General features: G+C 46.1%; 2 protein-coding genes across 4 annotated transcripts in view; both read left to right on the plus strand.

Annotated features, from left to right (window-relative positions):
• LOC135397039 (papilin-like) overlaps positions 1-23,797 on the plus strand; it is an 85,020-nt gene that overhangs the window by 44,291 nt on the left and 16,932 nt on the right. For all 3 annotated transcript variants that reach the window (XM_064628368.1, XM_064628367.1, XM_064628366.1), the window contains exons 5-28: positions 3,654-3,756; positions 3,825-3,958; positions 4,541-4,664; positions 5,612-5,692; positions 5,759-5,931; positions 6,604-6,736; positions 6,881-7,007; positions 7,598-7,808; positions 8,353-8,529; positions 8,943-9,095; positions 9,173-9,361; positions 10,382-10,561; positions 10,628-10,769; positions 13,398-13,578; positions 14,406-16,178; positions 18,515-18,925; positions 19,014-19,264; positions 19,369-19,545; positions 19,676-19,852; positions 19,923-20,099; positions 20,939-21,115; positions 21,768-21,947; positions 22,019-22,228; positions 23,168-23,338. In XM_064628368.1, coding sequence (XP_064484438.1) covers positions 3,654-3,756; positions 3,825-3,958; positions 4,541-4,664; positions 5,612-5,692; positions 5,759-5,931; positions 6,604-6,736; positions 6,881-7,007; positions 7,598-7,808; positions 8,353-8,529; positions 8,943-9,095; positions 9,173-9,361; positions 10,382-10,561; positions 10,628-10,769; positions 13,398-13,578; positions 14,406-16,178; positions 18,515-18,925; positions 19,014-19,264; positions 19,369-19,545; positions 19,676-19,852; positions 19,923-20,099; positions 20,939-21,115; positions 21,768-21,947; positions 22,019-22,228; positions 23,168-23,338 — 5,812 coding nt within the window. The remainder of the gene's footprint in view (positions 1-3,653; positions 3,757-3,824; positions 3,959-4,540; positions 4,665-5,611; positions 5,693-5,758; positions 5,932-6,603; positions 6,737-6,880; positions 7,008-7,597; positions 7,809-8,352; positions 8,530-8,942; positions 9,096-9,172; positions 9,362-10,381; positions 10,562-10,627; positions 10,770-13,397; positions 13,579-14,405; positions 16,179-18,514; positions 18,926-19,013; positions 19,265-19,368; positions 19,546-19,675; positions 19,853-19,922; positions 20,100-20,938; positions 21,116-21,767; positions 21,948-22,018; positions 22,229-23,167; positions 23,339-23,797) is intronic.
• Positions 751-3,145, plus strand: LOC135397042 (probable ATP-dependent RNA helicase DDX31). Its single transcript, XM_064628371.1, has one exon. The coding sequence runs from the start codon at positions 968-970 to the stop codon at positions 2,954-2,956; it is 1,989 nt and encodes a 662-aa protein (XP_064484441.1). The 5' UTR covers positions 751-967; the 3' UTR covers positions 2,957-3,145.

A 23,797-nucleotide genomic window follows, 5' to 3' on the forward strand; every position in this document is an offset into this window, starting at 1 on the left:
TCGCTTTCTTCCTTTGCGGGGATGTGATGCAAGTAGCATAACAAAGGAGCGGACAGAATGTATACCGTCTCATTGCACGGAAATGATGTCATCAAGGTAATAGTATTTTTTGTGCTGGGCGTGAGATTGAATACTAACACAGTACTAACAGGCGTATAAGGAAGCGTCTGCTTTGCATCTGAAGGACATGACCCTGACGTAAGCGATGAGCGTGTCGTGGGTGGTCCTCGTTATGTTGTTCCAGTGCTCCCTATCGACAGACGTGATATTGTTACCGGACCTGTATCTGTATATAGACAGCCTGCGAAACTTGTCTGTGGAAACACGAAAGCGTTCCGTCGTAGTTGGCGTACGGGCCAAGCTTTGTCTTGGAGTACGTAACGGCGCGGTGATAGTATAGTGGTGTGTTCAAATTTTGCCAAGACTTCAAACTTTCATTGGATTTCATTTTAGCTCACATAAATTACGGGCGGAAACAACAGACTCCAGGCTGCTAAAAAAAAAAGTACGTTATGTAGCTTGACGTGTCTTTTCAACATTCTAACTTCAACTGCTAACTGTAACTTCAATATTACAACCAATCCATGCAATTGCATGCAGCGGAACAGCGGAAGCACAGCGGAAAGAGAGGTGATTGTGCGGCTTAGACTCGAATGATAAATCCGCGTTTCGTATTTGCGCCGCTTCGCAGCGCCATGAGCCCCACGAAACGGATGCGATATTTCCGCCATCTATGAGACAATCTGCAAGGCTCTCACTTCTGCTTCCGGCTAAGCCTCGTGTGCGTCGTGTGGCTAGTTACTTTGGCGGACGTTTCAGAAATGTGTTCGTTACTCGCGCTTAATATTTACTGTGCCAACGGAGACAAAACCAATGTGAAGGATCGTAGTTTCTTATTTGGCTGACACAAGTGATCCGCCTGTCTACGGAACGTATCTCGTCTGTGTGGTAACCTGCGCACACTGCAATGAATGCTGATACGGACACTCCAAACCTCGTGTTGAACATAAATACGAGCGTTGTTCCAAACGACAAGGGAAGCAAGGTGCAAAAAGCTGGACCTGCAAAGAGTGAGCAGAAACAATCCACGTCAGCTGACCATCGTACTACTGAAAAACCTCCGATCAAAAAGCGTCAACGCGAATTTTATGATGCAGACGATTCTAGGAGACGGGACCAGCTCGACGGTCCTCCGCGCAAGAAAGAAAAGTTTTCGTCACTGTTCGATCACGATACATATCTACCAGACGTGGACGTTGAAGTGACTGATACGAAGAATGAACCTGTTTTCTCGTCGTCGCAGTTCACAGAATTCGACATTCACCCTCACATCGTTTCCTGCCTGGCAGACCGTTTTGGCATCACCACAGCTACGGAAATTCAGAAACTAACCATACCAGTTCTTTTAAGAGGCAAAGACGCGTTGGTGAAATCTCACACCGGGTCCGGCAAGACACTCGCATACGCTATACCCATAGTTCAACGTTTGCAAGAAGTTCGACCTAAACTATCACGGAATGAAGGCATCTACGCCGTCGTCATCGTACCCACGAGAGAGCTCGCGTTGCAGACGTACGAATGCTTTGAGAAACTCACGAAGGCATGCACATGGATTGTACCGGGCGTACTTATGGGCGGCGAAAAGAAGAAATCTGAAAAAGCTCGTATACGCAAAGGATTGAATATCGTTATAGGCACGCCCGGCAGGTTCATAGATCATCTGGAACACACGGAATCATTCACGCTTCGCAACGCCACCTGGTTGGCTATCGACGAGGCAGACCGACTGCTGGAACTTGGCTTCGAAGAATCCGTAGCCAAGATTCTGACAGTCTGGAAAGAACAGAAAGCAACAGTGTGCAGCACGTCCGTGCTTTTATCCGCAACTTTGTCGAAGGGCGTCGAAAGGCTCGCTGGACTTGCACTCAACGACCCGGTCACCTTGGACGTCGCCGTCGAAGCCGGTGCTGCGGAGTTGGAAGAACTAGTCCTGCCGCCCGGTCTGAGCCAATTTTACGTACAAGTCCCTATAAAACTGTCGCTGATGACTTTAGCATGTCTCGTGCTTGAAGCCTGCGTAGCAGATGCTCAGAAGAGGAGCAAAATAATCGTCTTCATGGCGACGCAGGACGTAGTCGACTTTGAGCAATCCGCGTTTTCGGCTGTTCTCGGATCAATGTTTGAGGACACGGGTCGTCGCATCAATTTTTTTAAACTCCACGGCGAAATGTCGCAACACGACCGTGCAGAAGTGTTCAAGAAATTCAGAGAGGCCAGCACTGGCGTGCTGTTCACGACGGACGTCGCATCGAGGGGCCTGGACGTGCCGCAGGTGGACCTCATCGTGCAGTGCTGCGTTCCCCTGCGGGCGGAAGACTACGTCCACCGTGCCGGTCGGACCGCACGTATCGGCGCAGAAGGGAAAGTCGTCATGATGCTTCTGCCGTCAGAAACACGTTTCCTGCAGGTCCTGGCAGACCGTCACATAGCCCTGAAGAAGATGGACGTGTCGGACGTTCTAAAGGGCGTCTTCGCCATAAAGCAGCAGATATTAGACGCAAGGACCGAAAAGGGAGCCAAGCTCAGATCAATGGAAGACTACGTGACTGCATTGCAGTTAATTTTTGAGCATGAAGTGAACACCGACAAGGACCTGTTGGGCATGGCGAAGAAGGGATACCTGAGCCACGTCAGGTCGTACGCTTCGTATCCAAAGGCAATGAGAGAAGTTGTGCTGTTCAAGCAGCTGCACTTGGGCCACTTGGCGAAGGCATACTGTTTGAGAGAGGCTCCGAAAGTACTCGGAGCGGACAGGTCGGCCCCAATTCATGGTAGTCACAAAGAGAAGGCTATGCTGCAGCCAAAACAGCGGAGGCAGAAAATGGTGGAGGTGTCGGAGTACGACAGCGGTATCGGCAAAGGGAGGACAAAAAAGAGAAAGAAGGGGAAGAAGTGATGGGGATGGGTTTACACGTTTTAGCATCCTTTTTTAACTGCCTCTCGTGGAAAGGCTTTGTGAAAAGTGCATAAGAGCTGAAGGCTAGCGAACCCTGTTTGTTTTTGTGACTGGAATTTCTCACGACTGTTTCGTGACAGCTTTTCTAGCACATCGGTGTAATAAAGGAGGTCTCTTCCATTTCTGTCACCTTGTGTGTCTGCACAATTACTTTTATGCTCAGAAAAGAAAAGTTACAAATGTAATACCCCTTCGTAAAACACGGTTCTAGTAGACCTGAGCTGCGTATGAGATGTTTGCAAACTTTTCTGCCTTTTAATTTGTGTGTGATTCTTGCCTAATTAGAAATGTGTGTTCAAGTGCAGTTACTCTTCTATGCTTTTTTTAAAATCTCAGATTAATTCAAATTGTTTGGAGGGCAATTTAGACACAGCGGGTACTTCTTTTAGTCCCTATCGCAGCCTCGATAAGATAACCCGCAGCGAGTACATGAAATATTCACAGCTCTTGGTACCTAATGTTGTGTGCCGTGTTATGTTATGTGTTGTACCATCACTGGTGTCGGCATTTAAGTATACAAAATCTATCACATCCACGCGATGTTGCTATAGTCGATCAGTGGGTATTGTCAACTTTTGGCGCTGATCTCTCCGCTGTATCACATGGTAGGTGTAACTAAAATCCTGCCTTTCTTCAGGAATGTCCCTTTGATGCAAAGGACTTCAGAGAAGAGCAATGTGCCCGGTTCAACAGCGTTGCCTTTGGCGGTAAACATTACAGCTGGGTGCCATATTATAAAGGTACATAATGTTACAAAACATAGCCTGTTTTGTGTGCTCACGCGCGACATGCACCATTTTGTCACCAGTCGAGGAGACATGCAAGCTCTACTGCAAGCCTCGACAGGAGAGGTTCTTCTACCAACATTCCGAAAGAGCGATTGACGGCACACGTTGCTACGACGATGGTAGTCTCGATGTGTGCGTTGAAGGGGCGTGTATGGTGAGAGAATTGAGACTACTTTGATGGTTGGGCATCTTGTATAAAAAGATGGTCTCCTAAACACATTAACCCTTGATTCAAATTATCCGGCTGAACACATTGTCCATTTCTCCTCCACAGTTTGCATAAACTCTGCATAAATCAGTTCTAAGAGTTGTGTAGTAACGTGTACTCACTTATTATTAAGTTAATAAATTCATTAAAGGCTTATTTGGTTAACATGTTCCAACGAGCACAACATCTTGGCCCAATCTTGGACCAATATTGGCAATGCCGGCCCAATATTGTGAGGGTGTGCCCTCGTCAAGCAGCAGTCTTGCTGCTTTTAGGCCATCACTTGTGTAATTACATTCGCATATCTTGAATAAATTCAATTCAATTCATATTGGTCCAATATTGATCCAAGATTGGTCCAATATTGGTCCAATCTTGGTTCAATATTGGGCCAAGATGTTGTGCTGCTTGGGGTAAGCAGTCCTTAGTTGGCATTGCTGATTAATCTTGGCCTTGGGCTGGTTTACTGTCCATAACATTGTGGGAAAATTAACAATAATTTGAAATACGTATTCTGTGTGCATATAGCCTGTGGGATGCGACCACATGCTGGGCTCAGATGCAAAGGAAGACAAGTGCCGCAAGTGTCGTGGAGACGGCTCATCTTGCGAAACCATAGAAGGCGTCTTTACAGACGAAAATTTGCAAGTAGGTAAGTTGTACATTGCAATGAAAAAACGAGCAATTATTTATATCCCTCTAATTCTTGCCAGCGATATCTCGCTCTTCAGTGCTTTTAGCTTCATTTGCACAAAGAAGAGATTTGGGAACTGAACTGGAAAAGTGTTTGTTTTTACTGTTTCATGCACAGTCAATGTAGAAAACGTTTATTAGTTAACAAGAAGTATTCACCAGAATCCTAACAAGATATACCCTCTTGGTCATGGTGCTCCGTGGAGAAATGACTTCACCCTTCCTAATCAATTAATGCGTCGGAGTATAAGCGACCCTGTTAATTCTCTGACTCATGCATCCTTTCTCAAGGCTGCGTGAGAGGAGGCTGCAGCACGCGTGGCAGCGAGGCGGGCTGTGATGTCATAACAGCAAAGTTTCCAGGATGCACTGGTGCTATTTCTTACGTGACTGTGCCTTAATGTGAAGCCAACCAACTCATACATGAACATTTCGAACAAGTCGACATGAACTCGAGAGCTTGAGCGATTTGTCTAACACATCCAGCCAAAACCAATTCAAGTTGTGGGAACTGTTCATGAAGCAAACAGCGTGCCAAATTGGCCATACTTTGTCTAGAGCACCTTGATAAAGATAAAATAGGATAGTAATACCGTAATTGTCGGTGTATAACATGCACCCGTTAATTGCAACGAAATTTTGGCCCGTCATCACCCTGCGTGTTATACAAGGCTATATACTGGCGGTCCTATGTGGAATTGTATCGATGTTAGCACACACTCACAAATAACACTCACGGCCTATTTTTCCAATTTTTTTCGTATATAACACGCATGTTATACACAGAAAATTATGGTATGCTGATAAAAACAACAACAACAACAGATAAGGAAGGTTTGTTCTGTTAGTGTGCACCGTGCACGGACGGAATGCATGCAAAAAGAAATATATGTTGCGCACTTTCAGGTTACCACGACATTCTGCTCATTCCTGTTGGCGCGACAAATATCAGGATAGAAGAAAAAGTGCCTACGCACAATTATCTCGGTAAGGCATTCTGCCACGTTGCGACGTGTGTTTGACTATCGTTTTGCCGTATCTTTTGCGTTTCAGCCGTGAGAAACTCGAGCGGCCATTACTACCTCAATGGGAACTGGAGAATAGAGTACCCCCGCAATCTGAAATTCGCTGGAACCGTCTTCCAGTACGACAGGGACACTCACGGGATCAACACTCCGGAGACGTTGGCCGCCCTCGGCCCCACGACCGAACCACTTCTCATTGTGGTAGGTCTGTCGACGCTGATTGGACGTGGCAGTAAACGTGCAGCCTCGTTAATACGGTTGAACGTAATGACTGAATGCGAGCGAGCTTGTGTAATCCAGTAGAGGGCAACATTTCCCTGAGTCTGGCAGAGCCATTTATAGGGAGAGTTTGGCCATTCTCTGATCTTTTGCCGCCTCGTGGGTGGAGCCTATTTTGACGTCAGAGTCGTCGTTGCACCGCCCAAAAAGCCTGAATCCAAGCAGAATCCGCTTATCAGCCACCTGGTGCGCACCATATTGATGCTGTCCGTCAGCTTTGTTGTCGCAATGAATGCAATCTACAGGAATAACCGGCTTATGACCCACAGCCACCTGTGATAAGGGGGGCTTTGTTGCCAAACTGAAAGAGTTCAAGGACGAAGGGCTTTGGAAGGACAATGTACGCACGTGTCTTCCCTCCTTGCATCGTAAACAACGATCAGCATCAATGTGGCGTCGGCGACCGGCTGACAACGGGACAACAGTAGAGCACGGCGAGGGAGGTGGCTTAGCCGTGACGTCGCATGACGCGCTTCAAGTTAGGCTCCTCCTAATGGCCAAACTCTCCCTTAAACGACTCTGGAGTCTGGGGAGTACAAGGGACGGGACTCAAACCAGCAATGACTTTTAACTGCACTCCATATTTATTTTCAGTTACTCTTTCAAGAGAAAAACCAGGGAATTGTTTACGAGTACTCCATACCCACTGGCGATAAAACACAGCTACCCGGGAACTACACGTGGAACATAGGAGATTTTGCGGCATGTTCCCGAACTTGTGGTGGAGGTATGTCAGTCTCGTTTAATACCCGCTAATTTTGGAGAACGTTAACGTACTGGATTTGTTCCTTCACAAAAAGGGGGAACAAAGAAAGTGCCCTGTCAAGCGCTACTTGAAAATTTTCACCTCAGTAGCATTTTGTTCATCCAGGTGTACGGACCCGCGTTGCGTACTGCGAAAGTCAGCAGACCTTTGAGGTTGTCTCAGACGAGCTTTGTGATCCGAAACAGAAGCCGGAAACAACAGAGCCGTGCAATAATGTGGCTTGTGCTGCTTCGTGAGTAGCTCTCTTTATCTTTTACATCTATCTTTTTTTATCTTAAAGTGAAACGCAGTTGCCGATTCAAACATGCGGTGGACGGCTTGGATAAGAACAGGTCTCTTGCCCTATTGAGGAGTCTCTTCAATAGAGTGTAAAACTAAATTTGGAAGCTATTTTATCAGCGTCGAAGCAAGAATAGCTTATCTCTGTGTTATGAATCGCTATAATTCAAAGCATATATGCTTTCAACACCACTAAGCTGGTATCACTGTGCATTTCGCTGGAATCCAGTTTCATGCGTTACAAGCACTATTTGACTAAGACATTGAATAACGCTGCTGAGCTGATTGTTGTAAAAACTAGCATTTGAAATCTTATCGACTAAACTGCCTGATAAGCGTCTTTACTGTTCATTTGGAATTCAATTATGCATACCCTGAGGCGTGGTTGGGTATACATATTTGTAAATATTCTTATGGATGTCTAAAAAGAAAATTAATAATGTTTTACGCAGGATTTGTTGTTTTGTGAGTCAGGACAATCATTCTAGACACTTAAAATTTCAATAACGCAGCGGCTAAAGCTTTTTTCTGTCTCCTCCGTAGGTGGTATGAGGGGCCCTGGGAGGGTTGCGACATTCAGTGTGGAAATGGAACACAGTACCGCTTGGTGTTCTGCCACCACGTGACGGAGAATGGTGTCGTCTTTGCAAACGACTCCATATGTACGGACGATGTCGGTCCCAAACCCGAGTTTCTACGTCCCTGCAGTGCTGATACCGACTGTGCCAATTGGGAAGTCGGTGAGTGGAGTGAGGTGAGGTTCACTATAGCTTGGCTTTTCATTTCATTTTGATAGGTGAGCTACTTTGCGAGCATTTTGGAGCAGCCGAGGCAGGCCATTATGCATTATGGTCAGAGCCTAAAGTTTTAGGGTTTTACCGTATTCTTCCCTTCTCTTTACCCTATTGCACCCCGAATTGAAGGTTGCCTCTTTAGGGTGAAACCCGATTTTTACCAGGCAAATTGCCCTCTCTGGGATGTCTGTATAGGAAAGCACCAACTTACTTGTTTGGCAGAAAAATGCAGTTACATCACCGTTTGTACCAAACCGCTACAGTTAGTTTGAATAACTGAGCCCGATCTCTCCCCGATTTTAGCATAATGGAAGTTTTTTCACCCGAATTCGCATGAATTTAGTGCCCATGTTTATTTACCCGATTTTTAGCCCCCGAATTTAGAAAAAAATATTTCCCGAAAACTTTAGGCTCTAATTATGGTTTATGATATCATTAAGTTTCACTTCCACGATTGTAGTGAATACTTCTTTTGCACCATTAACTTTTTCTGTGCTATGCTAGTGTGACCTGGACAGCGGCATGCAGACCCGTGAAGTTAAGTGCATTAAGTCTCTCAGCGAAGAGTCAGCAGAAGTGCGAGAGGGCTGGGGCTGTGACGAGCGTTTCAAACCTCCAGCCAATCAGAGCTGTGCAATGACGTGTGACAAAGCAGAATGGATTGTATCCGAATGGGCAGATGTAAGTATAGCTAAGTTGGATGAGTTACAAACTGTTGTTCACTCTATAGCCACTAATATGTGTTACAAAAAAACACAAAAACAGGAAACTGCCAATCAAGATCGCAGGTGAAGTGTTTCACTCTTCGATCCTGGCGTTTATGGTTTTTATGTTTTTTGAAAATGTGGTAAAAATCTGCAGAGACAGCACTGAGTGGGAAATATTCAGCGTTCTCTGCTGCCTGTATGAGCGGCTGAATTTGCATTTTAGCGAGTTTAGTTCTCTTTTTTTTTCTTCGGGTTTTACACTCACTTACAAAAACGTTTGTTTTACTGATAAAGCCCTAATGTTTGAGACTAAAGTGCAGGTTTGCAACATGTTATCGTTTCCCGGCTGCCTGTTAATCACGCTCACATTGAACATTCACTTTTCAGTGTGACAAGGGATGTGGTGAAGGTATGAAGTCCCGGGAAGTGCACTGCTCCAGACCGTCTGGTTGCGATGAAAGCACTAAACCTGAAAATGAGACGAGGTGTCTCGCGCAGCCGTGCAGTGGTGTCGAATGGATTATGTCCGAGTGGTCAGGGGTAAGTGCTTTGATGGACGCTTTGAATTGTTCCATTGCACTGTATGCGACTCCAATTTTCATTTTGTCTGCTTTTAGTGTGAAGGCCCTTGTGGCTCCATCATTGAAACGAGAGAAGCCATGTGTGTGTCTGAGGATGGCTTAGTCTATCCAGACGACGAGTGCGATGCAAATTCGAAGCCCGAGACATCACGAAACTGTGATTTACAAGGAGGAGGTCTACACATCCCTTGTGATTACATGTGGTACGCGTCACAGTGGAGCTTGGTGAGTGGGACGTTGTCCCGTTGTATACGCCCTGTTGCACGTACTGTAGAGGTAGCTGTAAGAGATTGTGAGAACTGGCTAGGAAAGGATGAATAGTGAATTGTTAGGGAATCACTTCCCTTTTCACCCTTTTTGGGTGGGAAAGAAAATTGCTCCTGATTTCTGTTCATCTTCCTGCCCTTTACTTGTGACTTTCTGTTCCCATTGTTGACTACTCTGACATTCTGCATGTTTTATGTTGTTGTTGATTATTGGGTCTCGGCGCTTGAAAAGTACGAGACAATATTCTTAGCAGCAATTGAACATTGAATTGCATCATCGTGTAACACATTGCTTCAGATCCATGCTTTCAGTGTCTCAGCTAGCAGTTCATCAGCTAGACTCTCGCCCTCTCACTATATCAAAATTGCTTGCGGCATGGCCAAATCCAGCCCACGCTTCGCCGTGATGGCACTTTTAAAGTTTTTAGACGCCGTAGGACTTCGGTCCTCACTGTGAGCCAACTCATTATTCCATTTCACATTACCCATTATTCCATTTTTTCACATTACCACATTCACATTACCCATTATTCCATTTTTTCACGTTACCCATATTATTGCCAGCAATGGGGTACAGTATCACCTCTGGTGATGAAAATCCCCAATCATCATTAAAATAAAGTTGTTGTTGTTTGTACTCTTCTTACCAGCCAATGCTTCTCATGTGCGGCCAATCAATATCTAGATATGCGAATATTCAAAGTATCTAGGAACAGTGCTAGTTACATACTTGGTCTCTACTTAAGCAATTTATCTTGCTTCTGTTCCTTTTCCTTCTTGGTTCAACCCAAAAATTCTTTCGTGCATTTTTATTAGCCGTTATTCTTTCGATTTTGGATGATGGAATTTCCCCACGTTTCTGTTACTAGCAGGCATGGGCTTACTTACTCTTCTCCATTTTTTGTTGAAAAATTGCTAGGATATTGAATAATAAACGTGACAGTGTCAGATGTCAAGAATCCAAGTGTATGTTTCACAGTGCTCAGTTGGATGCGGCAAGGGCATGAAAACACGAAACGTCTTCTGCGGGACATGGGACGAAAACGGCCTTCGAAGCGTCACGGAGGATAACTGCGACGCGTCGGAAAAACTGGCAGAGTCTGAAGCGTGCGACCTGGATCCGTGCAACGGTACTTGGCTCGTAGCACCGTGGGACAGAGTAAGCTGTTATTGTTGCCTCGTCCACGCGGGACTTCGTTAATGTCCCCGCTTTTCAACGCTGCAGTGTTCGACGCCCTGTGGTGGAGGAACTCGTTCGAGGGAAATTTTCTGTTACGTCGGCGGAAAGCCGGGCCCGCATGACCAGTGTGAATCAGCGAGCAAGCCTTTCGACAATGAGCCGTGCAAGATGAGCGCGTGCGACGAAGGTATGCGGTTTGATGGGGGGTAAAAATATCGAAATAGGGGAATGTTGGGGAATGGGGAGCCATTTATAGGGAGAGGATATGTGACATTTCACATTATTATTATTATGAGTGTGGAAACCAGAAAGCTGCTCGATATATTGTGCGCTTGATCCCTAAAGGGAAAGTTTGCTCTCCAGTGCATATGTCTGGCAGGAGCATGTGACCACAACCAACTGCCCTTTCACTCAAAGTTGACATATTTCCAGAGTTATAGTGTATATATTTTATTGGACGAGCTAGCAGCAGGCGCCACCTGCGGGAAGGAGCCAGCATAATCGTGTGTTTTTCTGCAGATTATTCTATATGTTACAGAACCATGTAAGAGTTTCAATCAGTCTGCAACATTTTTGCAGGTTAAACTTAGGCCCCTGTGTTTTAGGGTAAAACCTGGTAAAATTCATTTTTACTCCTGATTTGCATCATCACCACTTAGGGTAAAAGCTGGAAAAAACCTGAAAATGAACCTGGCAAAGTGCCAGTACAGGCACTGGAGAGCACTAAAGACTGCATTGAGCACAGTAGTTCTGCATCTTGTGTTCGTATAAAAGAAGCTCTTCTTTTGTTATTTTCCACCCGAAGATATACTTTTCCGCCCAGTATCACCCGGTTTCACCCTGTTTTACAGCTCCTGAAATAAAACCGACTTTTACCCCCCAATTTTCAAACAACATAAAACGAGAAAACACAGAGCTCTAGTTAAACTCGATCAGTCGCAACTGCAACACAAGACATGACCGGTGCTGCTAGCACTTACATGGCTGAACAAGTCACGTTGAAAGAAATTTTAATGACTGGAACACCCGGAGACATATTGTCAGAGTTGAGTCTGATTTTCTTTGTGCACTGAAAAGTTATGAAAGTCCGGGAAAAGCGTGCGGGGCGAGTTGGTAAACAATCTTGGGAGAATGCTGCAGCATTTTTTTGCTTGTATTCTTTTGCCTGCAAAAACCCGCAGATTTGTAAAACCCACTTCGCGGAAATGTGAATTTTCCACCGCAGAAAGCTAAGGGCTTGAGTAGGGTGTGAGCTTCGTCTTCACGTATTCTTTGCTGCAGGAGTGACTGAAGCAAATCGTTTCCACTGTTGGGGCCACATGAAAAGGAATGCCCCGTGTCGTTGCACTGACAACGCACATACGTCTCTCCGCACGGAAGTGTCGGAACTATCTAGATTCCAATGAGTTATAATTAGAGCCTGAAGTTTTCGGGTAATATTTTTTTCTAAATTTGGGGGGTAAAAATTGGGTAAATAAACATGTGCACTAAATTCATGCGAATTCGGACGAAAAAACTTCCAGTATGCTAAATTCAAGGAGAAATCGGGCTCAGTTACTCAAACTGACTGTACAGGTTTGGTACAAACGGTGATGTAACTGAATTTTGCTGCCAAACAAGTAAGTTAGTGCATTCCTACAGACATCCCAGTGAAGGCAATTTGCCGGGTAAAAATCGGGTTTCACCCTAAAGAGGCAACCTTCCATTCGGGGTGCAAATTCGGGGAACACTCAGATAAAACCCTAAAACTTCAGGCTCTAGTTATAATTAGAGCCTGACTTTTTCAGGTTATGTTTTTCAGCAACATCAGAAGGGTTTTCCCTGAACTAGAAGCTAGCGGCTCTGCAGGGTGATATTCCATGCATTGCAGAAGAGAAACGAGGTGAAAGAAAAATGAAAATGTGGCGCCCCGGAGGAAGAAAAATGCAATGGGTACTGACATTTTCGGCATGCACCACCGTATGGAAGAATATAACTTGGGAGTTTTTTGGATCATGCAGAATATTTAAAAAAATATTTGGGGGGTGGCAAAAATGCGGAACCTTGGTTATAATGCCGCCAATAAATTACCCTATACCTCTTGAGTTGGCGAAGGGCGAAGCAGGGACTCTGTAAATAAGGAACTGCATTACCTGTGGAAACGGAAATGCTCGGAGAGTGGACTGTCCCTTTAAAGCTGCGCTATGAGGGTCATATCTTCATTGTGAGTATGACGCTGGAATGCTGGTAATCGAGCGTCACATGTTCCGCACAGAACACAACACTATATTAGCATTAGCACTATTGACTGTCAGGTAGGGTTGCCACCAGGCCGGTATTATACCAGCACGGCCGGTTATTTGCGCTCTCTGCCGGTTGCCGGTAGGAAGGTGATACCGGCAGCCTTTTGCCGGTATTTGTGGCTCAAGACCTTTCATAGGGGCTTTTGTGGTGTTTTGCCTTCAACATTCGACTACAGCTTGAATAAATCTGGAGCACAGACCCAACTCCGCAGTAACCAGTCGTTTTCTTAATTATTCATTGTTATTATTATCATTGTTATTCATTAAGTCTTGTGTTCGGATGGGACAAGAGCAGGGGTTGTGCAAAGCTGTTGGTGGTTGTGTCGAGCCAGCTACAACGTTCCTCACCCACTTTCCCTCTCCCACGAGCCTTTCGTCCTTTCCCTCTATTCCACCTCCTCTCCATCAGCCGGTGTTTTTCACTCCGAAAGGTGGCAACCCTACTGTCAGGTGGTGACATTATTTTTTTTATGACTTGTTGTGAGTTTGGAGGGGTTGATAAGTTTCGTTTTAATCCCTACCTTCTGTTCAAGATGAAATCATGGTGCTGGGAGGATGCAAGGACAGTGCACACGGATGCTGTCCAGACGGGATGACCCCAGCGGGACCGAACTTCGAAGGATGCCCAGTTGTACCCTTGCCAGATGGCGGATGTGACGCCACTGAGTTTGGCTGCTGCCTTGATGGTGTGACACCTGCCTACGGGCCATTTAAGTAGGCAGAAAAAAATGTGTATCTCATTTGTAGGACAGATCTGAATGGCACAGTTTTTTTTTTTTTTTCACTGTTTCTGTGCCTTAAAGTAGCACAGAAGTCATTTTTAACACCCAGTTTTCTTCCTATAAAACTGTTAGGTAGGCCAGTAAGATGCACCATGCGAAGTAATTTACACCACAGAGTCATAATTATCGCAGAAATTGAATTTAAAATATGCCGCAAAAAGCGACCGTGCGCAACAGTGGCGAAGAGCAGTACCAGCTTGTGATCTGCCTGTAACCTTGCGCTGACGCTATAAGGAGAACGCTCGCTGATTGGCCTAGAGAAATGTTGTCTGCTACTCCGCTGTTCGGGGTTCTGATAAAGCCTTTCTCCTTGCTCGGTAATGCTTCGGCCGCTCCTTCTATCCCCAATTCTCCAGGAAAACTGGCAAAACAGGTTTACGGCGGCAAAGGGTGCTGGCCCCCACTGACCGGCGAACCAGAACGAGTCTCCTTATACTGTCATCGGTGACGTGGCATCATACCTCCTCATCCTCGTTATAGCTGGAGTGGCGAGTTAAGGGTGAACGCGCGGAGCCATGTTTATGTGAGCTTTTTCTGGGAAACAAATTGCACACATCAAAACCTTTCATGCTATTCGGTAAAATGACACACACACTTTCATCAGACGTCTTAATCTGAAATTTTTTTGGATGGCCCTCTGTACTCCTTTAAGGCAGAAAAATGCATCCTCATGGAATAAAAGACCCAATTTCCTTGACAGCCATTGCATTGTTTGTGATATGTCTTGGAGAATGTCATGTTTTTCTGTATCTTTTACAGAAAGGGCTGCCAGCAATTTGCCTTCTGCAATGGCACACTGTACGGATGCTGTCCCAACAGCAATGTAACTGCTACTGGCCCTGACAACGAAGGTTGCCCCGCTGATGACTGTGCACAGACAGAGTTTGGTTGCTGTCCTGATGGCATAACTCCAGCCCAGAGCGAGAATGACACCAGCTGCGAGCCTGGCATCCGCGCGAAATGCTGGGAGTCTCGATTCGGCTGCTGTCCAGACAACACGACCGCTGCTGATGGGCCGGGCGGACTAAATTGCCTGGAAGGATCTGGCGAGGTGGTTTCGTGCATGGACTCTGAGTACGGTTGCTGTCCGGATGGAATAAAGGAAGCAACGGGTCCAGGTAACGAAGGCTGCTGGGACATCGCAGGGCCCCTTACGGTCGAGTATTGCGCGAACTCGACGTACGGATGTTGTGCGGATAATGTTACAGTTGCAATGGGACCTGGTTATCTGGGATGTGACGAAGACTCCATCGAAGGCAGTGGCATGGAACCGCCGGACTGCGAGAATACGCTCTACGGTTGCTGTCCCGATAGTATCGCGGCTGCCACTGGACCAGACCTCGAAGGCTGTGTCACCAACTGCACCAACACAACGTACGGCTGTTGTGAAGATGGCGTCACTTCAGCAACAGGGCCAGACTTTGAAGGTTGCGCCGTCAACTGCACAAATACAACTTTTGGATGTTGTGAGGATGGCGTAACAGCTGCTATGGGGCCTGATTTTGAAGGATGTGCTGTCAACTGCACAAACACAACTTACGGATGCTGTGAGGATGGAGTCACCACTGCGCTTGGACCAAACTTTGATGGCTGTGCTGTTGATTGTGCACTTACACAATACGGCTGTTGTGAAGATGCGGTGACTGCTGCTACAGGGCCAGACTTTGAAGGTTGTGCCATCAATTGCACAAACACAACTTACGGTTGTTGCGAAGACGGAGTCACTGCAGCAACTGGGCCAGACTTTGAAGGTTGTGCCATCAATTGCACAAACACAACTTACGGTTGTTGCGAAGACGGAGTCACTGCAGCAACTGGACCAGACTTTGAGGGATGTGCCATCAATTGCACCAACACCACCTATGGTTGTTGTGAAGACGGAGTAACTCCCGCAGCCGGACCTGACTTTGAAGGTTGTGCCATCAATTGCACAAACACAACTTACGGTTGTTGCGAAGACGGAGTCACTGCAGCAACTGGACCAGACTTCGAGGGATGTGCCATCAATTGCACCAACACCACCTACGGTTGTTGTGAAGACGGAGTAACTCCTGCAGCCGGACCTGACTTTGAGGGTTGTGCGGACAACTGCACAAACACAACGTACGGCTGCTGTCCAGATGGCCTAACTGTGGCAACAGGACCTGACTTTGACGGATGTGCCAACTGCACCAACACAACATACGGATGTTGCCCAGATGGTCAACAAGCAGCCACTGGAGAGAACTTTGAAGGTTGTGTGCCAAAGTGTGAGTCGTCTGAATTTGGCTGCTGCCACGATGGCATGACGCCAGCTATGGGCCCGGGTTTTGAAGGTTGCGAGAACTGCACTGTTTCACTCTATGGATGCTGTTCAGACAATGTGTCATTTGCACTTGGACCTGAAGCAGAAGGTTGCTGCCACCACACAGAGTTTGGATGCTGCCAAGACAACAAGACGGAAGCTCTGGGTCCAGACTTTGCAGGGTGCAGTTGTCATACCACACCTTTCGGATGTTGTCCTGATGATAAGACAGTTGCCATCGGCCCCAGGTATGCTTTCCGTCTCAGTTTTTGCTAAAGGGTGTAATCTGTTTTGGCGTTTATAGTCACAGATATTCTTTTGTATGTTTTTTAGTTGTTCGACATAGTATGTAAAACAAAGGTATATGGTGGTTTGTTCTTTCTCGTTTTTTCCTAAATTGAGTCTTTCTCTTCTAAAATCAAGTTTTTCTTGAATTAGCATGTCTGGGTGGACCAGTGGAGTAGGTATGTGTCAAAATCTTGCACCTGGATGGTGTAAAGTTTGACACAGACATGGCATACACTATCGTTCAGTAATGAGCTTCTTGCTTGACGAACTCTGCAGTACACTTGCCCAAAGGGACTATCCAGACTCCCTCCTAACCGAATTCTGTCGCAAGGCACTCTTACTCGATCGAAACGAGATTCTGGAAAACCGAAAAGATCCTGACGCGTGCCAAATAAGCTTCATCACAAGATATTCCAACACACTTCCAAACATCAAAGCCATTCTACAGAAGCACGAGCCCTTCCTCCAAAGCAGTGACCGACTTAGCAATATATTCACCCATCCAATACTGGTGACATACTGACGTGCAAAAAACCTAGCAGACTCCTTGGTCAATGCCAAAATCAGCAAAATGAGCACCCAGTACACTGGAACATGACCCTGCAACCTCCCGCGCTGCAAAACATGCAAGCACGTTCAACGTGTTAACTCCATCAAAAGCACTGCGAGCTAGAGCCCTGCACCATCCGCGGATGGAAGCGGATATCCGCGGATATCCGCAAGATACTTGCGGATTCGGATGAAAATTTATCACTTTCTGCGGTGTGCGGATCGGATGCGGATGGCTCGAGCTCGGATGCGGATCGGATGCGGATGCGAAGGCAGCGGATCGGTAGCGGATCGGATGCGGATATACCGCGTGCTGTAATTTTTCCACTAGCAATTTATTTGTATTGCGAGCCGACAGCGAACGCATGCTCAGGTTCACCTTCGACCATGCACGGCCAAGACGGGAGAGGAGGCATTGTAGCGTCCACGCGAGCACCGACGAGGTAGCGTTCCACGCGTTCCAGAAGTCTCTCCATATTGCGTTTGTTGAAAGGTTTACCTTTGCTTATCGTCGTGATCCCTTCCGTGACAGCATGGAGGCATCCGAAATTATATCAACATTCTTCCGGTGGTATTTACGCGTCCTTCGAAACTTGCAGATTTTGCGGATCGGATGCGGATATTGCGTTTTACTCAGCGGATCGGATGCGGATGTAAACGGTCGTGTATGCAGCGGATGCGGATCGAATGCGGATAACGTGTGCGCGGATGCGGGTCGGATGCGGATGCCAAAAATCTCATCCGCGCAGGGCTCTACTGCGAGCAATTACATATCGTCGACTGCTCTATGCAATACATTGGTGAAACCGGCCAACAAATGAACAACTGCCTTACCGGACACAGAACCGACACATCCAACAAACTCCCCAAAGCAGTCACCAAACACTTTAACGTTCCTGGTCACAATTTTGACATCATTATATTATATATTCTAGAAACCGGGTTTAGGTCCACACGTGACAGACGGGATAGGGAGTCTTATCTCATATACAAGTTCAACACTCTTCACCCGTCCGGTATCAACAAATCACAAGGAACCCTAGAAACACTTCACAAATAAAATATTCTTTTCCCTTCTATCCCCATTATCATCTGTTATGTTCTGCATGGCCACTACTTTTTGCTTTCTTTATTGCATGCCACAACTTTGTATTACAAATATATATATATATATATATATATAAAATACTTTGCTCGCTCTGGAATTTTCCCCACGTAACCACTAACCTCCTTATCTTTCGCTATGTTTACCAATTCTTGCCTGTTGTCCCGTTTCGTCCACGTGTTCGTGAACCTCCCATTTTTCTGTAACCGGTCTGGAGCCAAGATCACTCCGTTCACATAATCCCCTCCGCACTCTAACAAAGCAGCCATTCACTCCGGCCGTAGAGGCCGGTACAGACACTTTCTTTCCTCCGGGCTGTTGACCCACAATTCGCATGAACCTTTAACATGTCACACCTAACCCTTTAAATACCCTGCCAATGATGAGGACGGTGCCCAGAAGAAGAACAGTCTCAGTTCGAAATATCGGCGGCTCCTGTCCTGACGCAACTCCCTTCCTAGTAGTTCTAGTAGTTCTTCTACTGTTCAGTACTGAACTTCCTCTAGTTATAACTGTTGCGCACAATTTTTGTTGGATGCTTTTTCAAAATGGTCTGGAGCTGTGTTTCTTCATCAAAACTTAGATTCCACAACAATAGGTTTTCCCCGTGATCCACGACCGTTCATTTTCATAATTGTTTAGGTATTCTGGATGCACTTGCGAGCACTACCCCTATGGATGTTGTCCCGACAAGTATACGCCCGCAGCAGGCCCTGACCTGTATGGCTGCATCTGCTCCCGTATGCTCTACGGGTGCTGTCCTGACAACAAGACGATGGCTCTCGGTGAAAACTATTATGGCTGCCACTGCGGCACGTCCCACTTCGGCTGCTGTCCAGATGGCCGGCATTTTGCTCTTGGCCCCAACTACCAGGGATGCACTTGCCAGACGATGCCCTATGGGTGCTGCCCAGATAGGACTACTCCGGCACGTGGTCCAAACTTTGGCGGTTGCCCATGTGAGGGGCTCCAATACGGCTGTTGTCCAGATGGAAGAACGCCAGCACAGGGACCTGGAGGCAGGGGCTGTGATTGTGCAAGGATGGCTTATGGGTACGGCATTTAGCTCTCGCTCGGAAATACTACTCGAACTCTTGAGGATCAGTGTAAGGCTAGCTCACTTGTGTGGAAACCTTTGCAGGTGTTGTCCAGATGGCCATACCCCTGCTCAGGGGCCCAATAACTTGGGTTGCCCCTGCGACAGCCAACCTTACGGGTGCTGTCAGGACGGACGCACCCCTGCTCGAGGTCCCAACCAAGAAGGCTGTACATGTGCTACCACTCGATTCGGCTGCTGCCCAGACGGCCGCACTGCGGCCAGGGGTCCCAACTTCGATGGGTGTCGTGATGCTCCAACTGTCATTCCTAGTCTTCCCCCTAGCAGAAGAGGAAGTGAGTCTTGAAGAATTGAGTACCGTGGTGTTGTAGCAAACCGAACTTTACTCTCGAACCAGGAATGTGCTTCAATGAATAGAACAATTTGTGGCAACTTGCAGGTGTGTGCAGCCACCCACAAGATCTGGGACCATGCAGGAACTACACTGTCAAATGGTTTTACAACACAAAAGATGGTCGCTGTAACAGGTTCTGGTATGGTGGCTGTGAAGGCAATGAAAACCGGTTCGAGTCACAGGAGGAATGTGAGGACAGCTGCACAAAACCCGAAGGTCCAGGTAAATACCATTGCTGCACATACCTTAACAAGCATGGCAGGGGCATGAACAATGCGGAGTTGCAGTTCCCTTATCACTCTGTGACTTCTTTGTGATTTCTTCCTGGTGATTGATGTCTCGGTGATTGCAGACGCATGCTGGCTGCCCAAGGTTGTTGGATCGTGTGAGGGCCAGTACGAGCACTGGTATTTCAACACTGAAACTGGGTCCTGCGAGTCGTTCATGTACGGCGGTTGCCTTGGAAACAATAATCGCTTTACAACTAAGCAGCTTTGCGAACAGACGTGTATTCATCAGGAGGATTTGAGTAAGTCGGCCAACCTGGATCACACCTATATAGTCTCCGATTGACTCATCATATTTTTTTTGCTTCGTAGATCCATGCGAACTTCCTGTCGTTGCTGGTCCGTGCCGTGGCTCTTTCCCACGCTACTTTTATGATCGATACGAGAACCGTTGCAAACCTTTCATCTTTGGGGGCTGCCAAGGAAATGCGAACAACTTTGCAGCGGACCACGAATGTTCTGAGCGCTGCGTAACTCTGCCCGCACATGGTAGGTCCTTTTTAGAGATGGGACGGATCCAAAATTTTCCGAATCTGAATCCAAGGAAGGTTCCGCAAATCCACGAATCTTACGAATTTTGTCCACGAATCTTACGGATCTTTTGAACCCTTTGTTAAAAAAAAAATGTTTAAAACTGTAGGGGAACGAACACTTCTAATGGAAGGTGTTTTGAAGCAGAATCTGATATGTTTGTTAAATGAAGAACAAATGAAATAATGCTTCACTTTCAGGAGAAAACTTGTGCGTATACTCTTTTTAAACACATGAAACACATGAATTCCTATGTCTGAATCGTTCCCATAAAACTAAGAAACAATAAAAAAAATCAAGAGCAAATCCACGTTACTGTTAAGCTTGTAATGTGAGAGTTCCTGCCTCAACTCTTTCAGTCCAGAGCAATGTTAACAAATAAACAAGAAAACATCCGCTGGCCAATCAGGCCTTCGGCGGCGCCAATTTTAAAAAGAAACAAACAAACGTGGTTGGTGGATTCGAAAGACTTGATTCGTCGTTTTGGGCACTGGGATTCGGATTCCCGAATCTTGAATCCCGGTCTAGGATTCGAGGATTTGCAGATTCAGTTGGCACATTTTATGTGCCAACCCTAGCCATTTAATTTTATTTTTTCTGCAAAAATATGTTTTACGAGCCTTAAAAGCACACCGTTCTCGAAGCGCAAGTGATTAATTTATTTCCCCGTGAGGCTGTTTTCTAGCTGGCCAGCAAGTGATTGCGAATGCCACATTTTGCATTGCTGTTGATAGTCTAAAATTTGCTGAGATCAATTCTGTTAATGCCCTAAAAGTGATTACTAATGTACTCCACAGAGATTTGCAGCATGGCAAAGGAAGAAGGTACATGTCTGGCACGTGAACAAAAATGGTATTACGACTACGTTGACAGTCAATGCAAGGAGTTCACCTACACTGGTTGTCAAGGCAACAGAAACAGGTTCGACACTCGTGAGCAATGTGAACGCCAGTGTGGCTCTACCACAGTTGCTGGTAAGTTTATTTAGTAGAGATAGGGCCTTGTGTTTCCAGGGGTTCTGTGTCTTTTGAAAATCTGGGGGAAAAACTTGCACATTTTTTTCAGGAGTTGAAAAATAGGGTAAAATCAGGCAATATCATGTGAAAGAGAAGACTCTCCAGTGGAAAATAAAAAGAGTGCTTGTCACATTTCAGACAGGCTGAGTGGTTTGCCGAACAGCAGTGCCGAGTGCGAAGTGTTTACCGTTCTCTAGTGCATGTAAGGGCGACTGAATTTACGCTTTTGCGAGTTTTGTTTTCCGGGTTTTACCCCAAGTAGCTATGATGCTAACCCGAGGTAAAAATGGGTTTTACAAGGTTTAACCCTAAAACACAGGGCTCTAAGTTTGGACTACTTATTATTACCTTATGCAGAAGTTATACTTATCATATCTTATCTTTTCTTATTGTATTTCTTCCTATCACATCTCATCCCCCTCTCATTGTACCTCATCTCTTATTGTATCTTATCTCATTTTATCCAATGCCGAAGAGATGGCTATATCTGCTAAGTGTCTAAATCGGAATCATCATCAAATAAAGATGGAATACATTTGTTAAAACAAAAAGAAAGTAATATGCCCAGGTTGGCAAAGGTGAGGATCTTGATGTTCTTTTGCCTTCCCAGTTACCAAGGATGTCTGCTCACTGCCTAAGCAAGAAGGCCCCTGCAAGGCAGCCATATTGCATTGGTACTTCAACATGGGTGCTGGACGATGTGAGCAGTTCTACTATGGTGGTTGCGAGGGCAACGCGAATCGCTTTGAAACCAGGCGGGACTGCGAGAGAGCGTGTGTTTCAAAAGCAGGTACGTGAGCGTCACACATACCTGTAAGCGTGCTGGCTCATTTTGCTTACAGTTTACGAATTTTGGCGCAGACACAAATATCTGCCTGCTTCCACAAGAGCCGGGCAATTGCGTGGAATTCCGCGAACGCTGGTACTTCCACGCAGAAGAAGGAAGGTGTAGGCGATTCTATTACGGAGGCTGTGATGGCAACGAAAACAATTTTGGCTCTCATATCGAATGTGAGCAACGATGTGGTCATCCAGTTTCCACAGAGCAGCCTGAAGAAGAATTCAGGACAGGTAAACCTATTTTTCACACATGGTGAATATACAGCACTAAAATATGCAGGGTGTCCGGTGAGAAAGTGTCATTAAATTTCTAAAAATAGGTTTAACTTCAGAAAATTATGAAACTACTTGGAATACACAAACACATACTTTTGCCACAGATTCAGGCCATTTGCATTCGCGTCACACATTAATTAAGCTAATTTCGCTAATTGAACTCGAAAATTAGCCAACAAAAGATAACGTTTTTTTGAGGAATTCGGAAGGCAATGGCCATAGCACATTATTCCAACTGAAATCACAGGTTTTTTCTGAAGATTTGTACAAAAATTTGGGAGCCGCAAAACTGTCACTTGGCAAGGCGTGTTTCATGAAATTTGCGTGTGCGTAAATGCTGGCTCTGCCTTTATCGAGACAAAGTGGAAACGGCCACACCCGATCGAGGGCATTACCGCAGTAACCAATGTTATCAGTGGCTTGGGACTGGCGGTATGCACGTTGATAAGGGCGGAAGGCGTGATTATGTTCTTGTTCGCATAGGAGGGAGGGTATTTGGATGGAGCGAAAAGTTCCGCAAACGTAAATGTCAGCAAGCGCACCTCGCACGAGGTTTTGCGGCTGTCAAATTTTTGTACAAATCTTCAGAAAAAAAATGTGATTTCATTTGGAATAGTGTGCTATGGCCATGGGCTTCCGAATTCATCAAGAAAAACGTTAACTTTTGTTGGCTAATTTTCGAGTTCAATTAGCAAAATTAGCTTAATTAATGTGTGACGCGAATGCAAAAGGCCCGAATCTGTGGCAAAAGTATGTGTGTGTGTATTCCAAGTAGTTTCATAATTTTCTGAAGTTAGACGTATTTTTAGAAATTTAATCACACTTTCTCACCGGACACCCTGTAGAAGCACTTTATAGAAGTATTTTTAATATAGAAGTACTTTTGCTACGCAGAGTTCTGCTTCATGCCCAGTGAAGCAGGACCGTGCCTGAACACAGTAACCCGATGGTTCTACGATAAGTCTGACGGAGTGTGTCGAGAGTTCCATTATGGTGGATGCCTCGGCAACGGAAACCGCTTCCGTACAAGGCGGGAGTGTGAAACCAAGTGCGGACGTGCACAGGGTAAGAACAAAAGGCCACGTGTTTAACCATACCGTTGTGCTCCAATTTTGTAATACTGAACTGCCGTACTCTCACTCTGTGTGAGTGTTTTATGGGAGGGCAGCAGCGTGGAAGCGAGATATTTCTTTCAGTAGGAGCATACACTGACAAGTGTGTTGCAAGCAGTACATCAACCTGAGTGAACCATTGGCAGGTGTACCTGATGATGGTTTGCTCAAGTTTTGGTACTGCTTGCAGCACACTTGTCTGTGACGCACAACACACTCGTGGCGCAATGATTAATATCTGCAGCGTTGCACACAAAGCAGCTATATCTAAATCGACTCCTAGGGGAAGCCAGCACACAGTAGAGGCAGTGCAGATGTTGCAGGCAGACCAGTGGCGAATCCAGACCCTCACTTTGGGGGGTGAGGGTTTCTTTGCTGAAGCACATAACTGGGGAAGTGAAACGGGGAAAGC

Source organism: Ornithodoros turicata, chromosome 6 (genome assembly GCF_037126465.1).
Source record: "Ornithodoros turicata isolate Travis chromosome 6, ASM3712646v1, whole genome shotgun sequence".
In the NCBI taxonomy this organism is placed as follows: Eukaryota; Metazoa; Arthropoda; class Arachnida; order Ixodida; family Argasidae; genus Ornithodoros; species Ornithodoros turicata.

Coding starts and splice junctions, on each gene's coding strand:
- LOC135397042 (XM_064628371.1), top strand. CDS start 968: ATGAATGCTGATACGGACACTCCAAACCTCGTGTTGAACATAAATACG.